The sequence below is a fragment of the Enhydra lutris genome, unplaced genomic scaffold (genome assembly GCF_002288905.1).
Source record: "Enhydra lutris kenyoni isolate GAN:26980312 unplaced genomic scaffold, ASM228890v2 scaffoldscaffold7, whole genome shotgun sequence".
NCBI lineage: Eukaryota > Metazoa > Chordata > Mammalia > Carnivora > Mustelidae > Enhydra > Enhydra lutris.
The window spans coordinates 8,949,655-8,960,888 of NW_019154091.1; the positions used below are offsets into that span (position 1 = coordinate 8,949,655).

The window sequence follows — 11,234 nt, forward strand, 5'->3', positions numbered from 1 at the left end:
AGTACATTTCTATCTTCATGGTACATAGCTGGCAAAATCAGGATACAAAAAGAAACTTTTTACTTTTAAATCTGTTGTTATTTATGACAGCACGTTGCCTCATAATGGAACCTGCAGTGACTTATGTGTAAATCAAAATATATTACCGTTATATAAAGGAAGTGCCAAGGAAACCAGAAGCTGTATGACTCATACATGTACATTACCGAGTTACTGGCCACATGGCCAAAGTGAATGTTTGGCAGTACTTGGCTGGAGAGACACCAGCAGCCACAGCATGTTCCACTGCTGGATCAGGATAGCAAGTCTGGGCAGCTCTCAAATCTAACCTTTAATATAAAAATAGTAGCAAACACTTACGTAGCATTTACTTTGTGCCAGGCACTATCCAAAGCACTTTCAAAGAACTCTATGTGTTCATTCATTAAATCTTCATAAAAACCTAATAAGGTGAGTTTACTGATTTTATACCCATTTAATGGGTAAAAAAAGCCACCCAGCTATTAAGTGTCAGAGCCAGGATTTGAACCCAGGCAGCCTGCTTCCAGCTGTGTCCATACCAGTAAAATCAACTAGAATTTTTAGTAGCAGCTGGAGTCCCAACCGGACCCATTTATTACCTGGGATCAGGCCCAATGCTGAACTTATAATTCATTTTCTCTTTTAATTTCCATGATAACTAGGAGAGTAGGTGTTGTCTTGATCTTCCAGATGAGAAAAAAAATGCAGGCTCAGGGAAGTTAAATAACACTTCCAAGATTATACAACTAATAGAAAATGGAGCTCAAAAATTTTTTTTAAAGATTTTATTTATTTATTTGATGGACAGAGATCGCAAGTAGGCAGAGAGACAGGCAGAGAGAGGGGAGAAGCAGGCTCCCTGCCGAGCAGAGAGCCCGATGTGGGGGCTCGATTCCAGGACCCCGGGATCATGACTTAAGCCGAAGGCAGAGGCTTTAACCCACTGAGCCACCCAGGTGCCCCTGGAGCTCAAATTTTAACAGAGGTATATCTGATGGTGAAAGTGATGCTTTCAGCCATTATAATATTGCCTATGTCCATGGATGTCAAGGACTCAGATCTAAGTGTCTGGCTTCCCATAATCAGGACAAGAGCAGCCCCCTGGGTCATTGTCACTCTTCTGAAATGGAATAGCCACTGCTGCCTAACACCAGATCTTGGGAAGAGAAGACAAATAGGGTTTGTTCGAGGTTTGTCAAAAGCCATCTACCTGCCAAAGCAAGCAGTTTCTGGGGGGCACTGAAGCATCCTACAGATTAATATTTGGAGAGTACGGTAAACTCTTGGTCACCTGGAACTAAGACCCTTTTTTTTTAGTTTGAACAAAAGTACAAGGAGCATCAAGTCTATGTGCATCAGGCTCCTGGCAGATACTTAAGCTTGATTCTTAATATCAAGAAAGTAATTTTTGGGTGCCTGGGTGGCTCAGTTGGTTAGGCGTTTGCGATCCCAGGGTCCTGGGATCGAGCTCCACATCGGGCTCCCTGCTCAGAGGGGGGCCTGCTTCTCCCTCTCTTGCTCTTCCTGCTTGTTCTCTCTCTCTCTCTGTCCAATAAATAAATAAAAATCTAAAAAAATTTTAGAAAATAAAAAAAAGGAAAGAAAGGAAGTGATTTTCAAATATCCAGAGAGAAAGTATCTATAGGAAAGTCAGGTTTTCAGTTGCACTTAAATATCCTAAGTAAAAAATGCTTTGATAAAAACAAAATTCCATTTTATTAACAATTAAATAATTGAGGAAATGATGGTAAATCCTTCTTTCTTTGTTGCCATCCAGGTAAATATGTGGATGTCCAGATCAGCCTCTCAGACCTTAGTAAAGTCATTGGAATTTTATATGTGATGGGAAGCTATCTGAGGGTCTTAAGCTAAAAATTGGTATGATCTTAGGTATATTTTTAGAAGAGGACCCGGGTTTCTTTATAGAAGATAGACCATCAGAGATTAGAGTCAAAGTTGGGAGACCAGGTAGGAGGCTAGATGATTCTCTCTTGGACTAGAATGGTGAGAAATGGTTGGAATCAGGGAGAGTTAATAGGATTATTGATGGATTGAACTTGGGTTATGCAGGAAAAACAAGAAAACTGGAAAGTTCTCGATAAAGGGAGGGGAAGCTGACACCTATTGAATACCTCTAGTGTACCATGCTCTTCTTCTGAGCTCCCCCCCGCCCCCGCCACAGGGAACGGGTACGGTATAACATGTAGGAAGGAGATGAGAAGGCCTTCTGTGATCTGGGTCCTGTATGCCTCACCAGTCTGATCTCTGTCCATTCTCCCCGTCCGCACCCCCACCAGAGCATGGCATATTCCGCCAGCATGGATCTGCTTGTTCTTCATGCACGCCAGCCTACCTCACTTCCTTCTGCCTTTTGCATAGGCAGCTGCCTGTGCCTGGAATTCATCCCTTCGTTCAGTAATATGGAGCGTCTACTGTAGACCAGGCATCGTGCCAGGCATAAGGATAATGTGGAGAATTAAAAGGGCCCTTCCTTCCCTGACCTTGCATTCTGTTAGGAAAGACATACGCTTAGCAAGATGTCAACACAATCAACTATTATTGTGATTAAGTAGTACACAGGAAAAGTACCAGGTGCTATGAGGCTGTAGAATGAGGAACCTTGAACTAACTTTGGTGGAGAAAGGGTAGTCAGGGATAGCTTCCTAAAAGACCTGCTGTGTCAGTTGAGTTATAAAAGATAAGCAGGAGTTGTATACCAAGGCAAAGAGGAAAGAAAGGCTGCTGGTCATTGGGAATAATGTGTACAAAATAATGTGTACTGAGGTGGAGAAGGCATAGCAAATTCAAAGAACTGAAAGACCAGAATGGCACGAACATAGAGAATAAAAGGGAAAGCCAAGGTAAGCCTGGAGGGACAGGGGAAAGCTGAGGCAGAACTTGTGGATTTTGGGCTTGAGCCAAAGAGCCACAGGAAACCACTGAAAGGCTTGTACAAGGGAATGATGTGATTTGATTGGCCTTTTTAAAAGTTGGTTGCTAGGTGAAAAATGGTTTGGGAGGGGAAGTAAAGGAGATGATTAATCGGACATGGGGTTGAAACCCAGAGGCATTAAAAGCAAGTCTCTGACTGGTACACTGTGCCAGGTAGTGCCGGGCCATTCCCTGTGATAGCAAACGCCAGGAGAGGAGCAGCATTGGGGGAAGAATCAGGAATTTAGTTTCAGATGTGCATATCAAATATGAGGTGCCTATCAATCATGGAGCCATCAGGGCGCCTGGGTGGCTCAGTTAGTTGAGCATCCAGCTCTTGATTTCAGCTCAGGTCTTGATCTCAGGGTCTGAGTTCAAGCCCCAAGTTGGGCTCCAGGCTGGGCATGAAGCCAACTTTAAAAAAAAAGAAAAAAAATGGAGCCATCAGTGAGACAGTGCCTGTAAGGATCTTGAGGTCTGCAGGGAGCCCTGACATGGCATATATTTGGGAGTCATCAGCTTAGAGAAGATAACCAAAGCTGGGAGGCCAAACGTGGGTGCACAGAGACACTACAAGGTTCTCTGTCGAACTCCTCAGTTCTTCCAATCCTAACATACTCATTCCCTCTGCAGAGCTTTCCCTGCTGCCTAAATAACATAATTTACTACTTCTTTGTTTCTCATCTACCTTACCTTTATTGTATCATGCAGTAGTTACTTGCTTTTGTGTCTCACCTCGATTAGAGATGAGCCCTTACAAGTGGTGTGTTTTGTATGTGCGATTCATGGCTTAGTATCTTGCCCTCAGAAGTCTCTCACTAAATGTAACTCAGATGAATTGAAATGAAGTGGTGTGGCCTTTAGACCTCAGAATAGCATTCCACAGTTATACAAGGAGTAAATAGTGTGGCAACATCTAACATGCCAGCAATCCCTGCTACTGGAGGTCTTTTGGAATGCATCCCAATCAATGGGAGAATGGGGCTTATATAATACAAATTTGCTTTCTGGCTAATGAACACATTCCATAAAGAAAAGAATACTGGTTTAACTGTATTTTAAGTGGGTTTAACTGAAGAAGGTGCTGGGTTCTTCTGCTAACTGTGCTACAAAAGAAGACTTAGCATGTCTCCACTCAATACTGCAGGCAAATGTGTGTGGTCTGTGAGAAATGTGTTATCAAGAGCTGGTAAACATTGCTTTGGCAGATCCCCACACAAGAGAGAGCCAGGAATGATTAAATGAAAGAACAGCATATGTGACATGATTTGCACAGTCAAATCACATTCCACATGCTCCCAGGGCTCCAGAAAAATCAGACGGCAATTCTCAAATTAACCATCTGCCTCTCTGCTTTCTTTTAACTCTTCCACCAAAAAGTAGAGGAAGGGGAGAGAGAGGGAGGGACAGTATTATTTTATGAATGTTTACTTGGAAGCTTAAGCCTATATTCTCATAGCATAGTTCAGAGAATGGAGATGAATGACACAGTGGTGAAGGGTTCAATCTTTAGCCACACTTGTGCCTGATACAAGGTCATGTAGCCTGTTGTTTATTTATTTATTTTTTTAATTTTATTTATTTATTTGTCAGAGAGAGAGAGAGCGAGCACAGGCAGACAGAATGGCAGGCAGAGGCAGAAGGAGAAGCAGGCTCCCTGATGAGCAAGGAGCCCGATGTGGGACTCGATCCCAGGACGCTGGGATCATGACCTGAGCCGAAGGCAGCTGCCCAACCAACCGAGCCACCCAGGCGTCCCTAGCCTGTTGTTTAAAACAAATTGTCCAACATTTCAAATCCTCAGCTTCCTTATCTGTAAATGGTGCTGGTTGGTGATAGTGATGGTATTGGGGAAAGAGGGTATAAGATCCAATATGTATTCTGTGGGGTAGCTCTGAGGATGAGATGTGATGACATTTGCTCTTGATTTCAATTTGCCACGCATTTAGCACAGTTGGCTGACGTGTAGTAACGGTTGAATAAATGGCAGCTAGTTGGGACAGTAATGGTAGAGTCGTAGAGGAAATTGAGGCAGGTTTTATTTGGCTTAGAAAAATAAGAGCTGTTCTATTCTCTTTTATTCTTGGTATATAATGAAAATTTGAGAAACATACTAGTTTTAAAATTGTATTTGTAAAGTGGATTTCTACTTTTTAATATCCATGTGAGTGCATATTCTGATTGGCACTTAAGCCATTTAGCAGGAAGGTAAATTTCTGACTATAATTATTGTGGGGAAGGCAGGTGGTTTTTTAGTATCTCCTGACCTGCTCTGCATTCATCAAAATACAAGAAAATGTGCCTGTTCGTACCATTAGGTACGAATTCCATTAGGCATAATGGAATTTTTAATTATAAAAACATTTAAAAGTTCAAGTATTCTTAAAATTAGAGTGAAAAATACAATGAAACTGTATATTCAATCACCCAGACTCAAATCTCAACCAAGATTCTGCTACAAATATTTTTTTCTCAATTATTTCAAAACAAATCGCAGATAACAGGTCATTTTACTCCTACATACTTTCCTATTCCTTTCTAAAACAAATAGACATTTCCTTACAAAATCACATTCCCATTATTATGATAGGTTTTATTTTATTATGAGAGATTATTAAATTCTGTCTACATGCACACAGACACACACACACTACCTAAAATGTGCCTCTCATTCTTGAGTATTCAAAACTAAATGTGCTGATACCAACAATGATTTGGAGTCACCAGAGTTTTTTGGGAGGATGTGTGGTTGTAATAAAGCAGAACCAGAATACTTTATCTGAGCAGGCTTTCTCCCTATTTGGCCCATTTCTGTCTAGATTTGAATCCCATAGTTCCTGATGGCCTGAGGGTAGCAGGATGGGAGGAATAAGTTGGGGAACCCTATAACAACAATTACAGACTCTTTCCCTTGTTAACCACTCCCTAAACATCTGTTTGTGATGCCAAATATAGGTCTCCTTTACTCCAGTGCCCTTTCTAGAAAATTTTAGTAACATTTAATAATACTAATATAATAATACTAATAATACTATAAATAATTAGCATTCCATGTTTAAATTTGGATTTGAAACTTGATTCCTTGGAATATTTTTAAATTCTACTATTATATCTCAGGAAACATCTTGGTTATGTAAATAGCTGTAGTTATTCATTATATGACTAGCTCCTTTTTTTTTTTTAAGATCTTGTTTATTTTTTTGACTATGACTAGCTCTTAAACTAAGCAAAAAAACTTCCAAATTTAAAAGACTTCGCAAGTATAAAGCAGTATTTTGGGGGAAGAAAAAAAGCATTGTATTTGCTAAAATGCCATGTGTTCTTTAATGCCTGCTCTGATTATTTGTGCCCGCAAACCTCAGAGCTCCTGCCGGTGACTAGCATTGTTGGGGAGGGTGGTAGAGTCTGTTGCCATGGCAGGAGGAAAAGAAGAAAGAAAAAGGCAAACAATAAAAGCTGACATCTGGTTGATGGAACCTTCTTTTGCCCTCAACAGTTCTGCGACAGAAAGGGATGAATGGCTAGAAGCAATTTCCAGGTCAATAGAAGAGTATGCCAAAAAAAGAATCACATTCTGCCCTAGTAGGAGTCTTGATGAGGTACTGTCTTTTCCTTCTTGGTTTTTGTTTTTTTATTTTGTTTGTTTGTTTCTTCAGTGCATTTCAAACAGTTTTTTACCCTAAAGAAACTTTTCCCAGGGGTTTAGAAAGGCAACATGTGTTTCACAGAAAGATGTATGTGTGGGTGTAATTTCAGAGCTAACTATCTTGTTAATGTCTAACAGCAAGTCTGATAACATATAGCGCATTCATATTTTTTCTGGTTGTAAAACTTCATTGTAAAAAATGGGGGAAATACAATATAATTTAAGGAAGAAAGTAACCAGCTGTCATTGGCACTACTACAGGCATCTTTTTAAAGTTAATTTTGCAGCAAAGGATTATTAGGATATAGCTAATCTTAATATCCTGAGAACATGACAACTATAATAGCCCACCACATCCTTAATGACACCATCAGCATTGTGAGCTGCCATTGCGCACCCTCACCCCAAATAGCTTGATTCTATAGTACTCTGTGTGCATGGAGGTAATGAAAAGTCATTCTTCCACAGGCTGACTCAGAAAATAAAGAGGAAGTTAGTCCTCTTGGATCAAAAGCTCCCATCTGGATCCCTGATACTAGAGCCACAATGTGTATGATCTGCACAAGTGAATTTACTCTGACCTGGAGACGACACCACTGCCGGGCCTGTGGGAAGGTGGGAGAAATTGACATCCATCTCCCTTGTGATTTTTTTTTTTAAGATTTTATTTATTTATTTGACAGACAGGGATCACAAAGTAGGCAGAGAGGCAGGCAGAGAGAGAGGAAGGGAAGCACGTTCCTCGCTGAGCAGAGAGCCTGATGTAGGGCTCGATCCCAGGACCCTGGGATCATGACCTGAGCCAAAGACAGAGGCTTTAACCCACTGAGCCACCCAGGCACTCCTCCCTTGTGATTTTTAATAGCTCCAGGCTGTACACAGTGAAGAAGCTTATTTCCTCCTATAAATCATGGCGGGGAGAAGAAAAGATACTGAATCATGGATGATATTTTCTCTAAATACTTAGGCATAGGGCAATCTCTTTAGGGAACTTACCCTTACTTACCAAGATTACTGTAGAATGTCAATAATAGATTGTTTTCATTAAAAAAAAATTGAATACGCGACTCCCACATTGACTAATAATTATTTAAACTACCTTTATCTAGATACTAAGTATTTAATAGAGGTACTTTGAGTGTTGAAATGATCACCAGTGACGCATCTAGGTCTTCATGACCTCGTTAGTCAAATGAGCATCATAACAATGATGTCAAAGAATTGCTGTGAAGAGTAAACGGAGTCTATTTAGAAGCATTTAGTAGAGGGCCAGACACTTGGTAGAGGCACAGCAGACGTGGTCGTGGTTACCTAGCGATGGTGATGGGCAGTGTTCGTGACGATAAGTACAGCTAACAGAGGGCTTCATGCACATCCTGCACGGTTCTAAACACTTTGCACACGTTAATGCTCTTAGTATTTTATTTTATGGAGTTAACACTCAGTCCTAGTGTGTGGCCTCTTCATCTTCCGTTGTAGTGTTGTGTGTGAGTTCACCACAGGCCTGAACTCCACAGAGGTATTAGTGAGAGTGACTGAGAAAAGGTTTTGAAAGCCCTCTAGGTAGACAGCTTTATCTACTGTGGCCTACTCATTGGTTTGATGTGGAGGTTACTCCAAATAAAATAATTCCAATGTGTTTTCAGATTGTATGCCAAGCCTGTTCATCAAATAAATATGGTTTAGATTACCTGAAAAATCAACCAGCAAGAGTATGTGAACATTGTTTCCAAGAACTGCAGAAACTAGGTAATATATAAGTAAAGATCTAACAAATTCCTTTATTCCCAGATGCTTCCAAACGACCTTCTGAAAGAATCATCTTAGGTGCATTAGTGATGTGATTGGTGATAGTCATCTCAAAATGTTAAGAATTTTGCTTTTGTAATTTAACTAAGCTTTCTTAATGCATAGGATACTAATTGTAGAAATATAATTACAGAATGAAATGCTTTAAAACAGTTACAAGGGAACTTTAACTTTCAAGTAATTTTGAAGTTTATAGTTTCCCAACTGTGTGCTTGTTACAAATCATGTTTATCTATCTGTGTGGACATAGACTGACTGGGTGGTCCTTTGTTAACCTATTTCTAATCACTTGGACTGATTTGGTGGTATATCTAAATGTCCAGCTTTTCACCAAGTACAAAATGATAAGTCATATCTGCCTGCTCATTATTTGCAGGTATCCATCCCCACAGTTAAGATGAATGCAGCTAGCAAGACCGCTCAGGTCTATATTTTGGGAAGAGTTTTCGTTCAGTTCCTGAACCTATATATAGGATCTGAATTTCAAAAAGGTTGTCCTTCATTTCCACAAAGAATAGCTTTCCATCACCAAATGAAAATGTCTCAATGAATAAAGCTAGATGGCATGCTATTTCAGAATCCATATATTTATAGAGTAATAATAACCGTTACATACATCGTCCCAGAAGACACATTTATCTAATCCTTCATTGGCCTTTTTGTTCCTCCCTTTGTTCTCTGGGTGTACCGTATAGGCTGTGAACATTCAACATTCGTTTTTAAAATCCTCTTCCCTAATCACCCACACCCAATTTTAGTCAATCTTGACTGATTTATCCTCGAAGACCTTCTTCTTAATTTTTTCATCTCAGCCCTATTTTTTTATCTGGACTATACTCATAGTTTCCCAACAGGTTTTCTGCTGCAAATCCTTCCTCCTTTCTACTGCCAGATTTTTTTTTCTTCTAAATTCAGTCGGCTCCTGTCATTTCCCAGCCTAAAAGACCTTGGTTTCCCACGGCTTAAACAACAGTCCACATTCCTTAGAACCAGTCTTTTTTCCTTCAGCCTTATTATTCTCCAAATAGATGATCTAATTTCATACCTCTGCTTTTGCTTGTGCTGACCTCTCTTCATGGAGTGTCCATCCTCTTCTTTTTGACTTGGCAAATTCCTGTTATACCTTAATGGCCAACTCAGATATCTTACTATTTCCCCAGCTTTCCTGAATCTCTGCACTCAAAATTAGTGGTTTCCTATCTTGTCTTATGGCCCCTTTTCTAATACTTTGTTTATTATAATATTTTTATTCCATCATATATCTAGGTACTAGATGATGCTGTTAGTGTTTTGTTTTTTTTAAAGTCAGGAGGGAAATTTATATAATATATTTAAAATTGATAGTACATTAACATGTTTCATTATTCTGAAGGCACAAAAGGTTGGTTTACAACTTAAAAATGGTTTTTAACTCATGGTTTACAACTGAAAAAGCATAAAATCATAGAGAGTGGAAACTCTTTCTCCCACTCAACTTTCAGCCATCCATCTTTTTTCCCAGGGGTCTCAGTGTCATCAGTTTCTCAAGTGTCCTTCCATAGATATTTTATGCAATAGTGTTTATTGATCTGAATTAAATTGAATTGCAAAATGCTTACCGCTGACTACATAAGTGCACCTGATTTGTTTTAGATCACCAGCATTCTCCTAAGATTGGATCTCCCGCAAATCACAAATCTCCTTCAAGTGCCTTATCATCAGTCTTACATAGTATTCCATCAGGGAGGAAACAGAAAAAGATCCCAGCTGCTCTCAAAGAAGTAAGTGTTTCCATTAAACTTGCAACCTGATATAAGCTGAATTATTCATATGCATATAATACACTGTTTTTCTTCCATAAAGGAAGATGTCATTTCCCACTACTATTAAGACATGCATTTTAATAGTAGTGCTAGATGTGGCTGATGGCTCACTCTCTTGCTTGGTCTCCCATATGACCTGAGTCATTCAGAAAATGGCAGTTGAAAGGTTTGGAGAACATTTTATAGCAATGGTAGCAAGTAAAGATAATGTAGACATGTGTGAATTTTTTTTTTTTTTTAAGATTTTTATTTATTTGTCAAAGAGAGGGAAAGAGAGAGAGCACATGCAGGAGGAGTGGCAGGCAGAGGGAGAAGCAGGCTCCCCACTGAGGAAGGAGCCCAGTGTAGCACTCAATCCCAGGACCCTGGGATCATGACATGAGTCAAAGCCACTTAACTAACCAACTGAGCCACCCAGGTATCTCTACACATTTGGATTTTAAAAATTACTTTGAGAAGACCCCATGCCAGAGGGAAGAAGTCTAGAATATTTTAGGTACTTTATTAGCATTTACTAATCTACACCATTTGCTTTTTTTAAGTATTGGTTGGCTATAGACAGCTGCACTGATAGTAAATTGTCTTTCATTTCAACTTAAAAGAAAAATGTAAAAAGATAGGATAGTCTGCACAGTTAAAACTGCCAGTGGCGTGATCCACAGGCATCACCAGTACCCTAGTCCATCTCCTCGGATTCAAGGGTTCAGTCAGCCAGCGTCGGTTAACACACAGCACTGCCTATCTGGACCACCTCTGTTTTTTTGTTTTGTTTGTTTTAATTTTTTTTTTAAGATTTTATTTATTTATTTGACACAGAGAGAGAGCTCAAGCACAAGTAGGAGGAGCAGCAGGCAGAGGGAGAAGCAGGCTCCCCGCTGAGCAATGAGCCCGATATGGGGCTTAATGCCAGGACCCTGGGATCATAACCTGAGCCAAAGTACCGCTTAACCGACTGAGCCACCCAGGCACTCCTGGGCCATCTCCTTTTTTTTTTTTTTTTTTTTTTTTTTTTTTTTTTTTTTTTT

At 39.8% G+C, this 11,234-nt stretch overlaps 1 protein-coding gene across 1 annotated transcript in view; it reads left to right on the plus strand.

Annotated features, from left to right (window-relative positions):
* Positions 1-11,234, plus strand: part of LOC111142154 (FYVE, RhoGEF and PH domain containing 6) — a 113,164-nt gene that overhangs the window by 93,174 nt on the left and 8,756 nt on the right. Inside the window, exons 15-18 of the mRNA XM_022495143.1 lie at positions 6,449-6,551; positions 7,067-7,213; positions 8,245-8,347; positions 10,040-10,167. Coding sequence (XP_022350851.1) covers positions 6,449-6,551; positions 7,067-7,213; positions 8,245-8,347; positions 10,040-10,167 — 481 coding nt within the window. The remainder of the gene's footprint in view (positions 1-6,448; positions 6,552-7,066; positions 7,214-8,244; positions 8,348-10,039; positions 10,168-11,234) is intronic.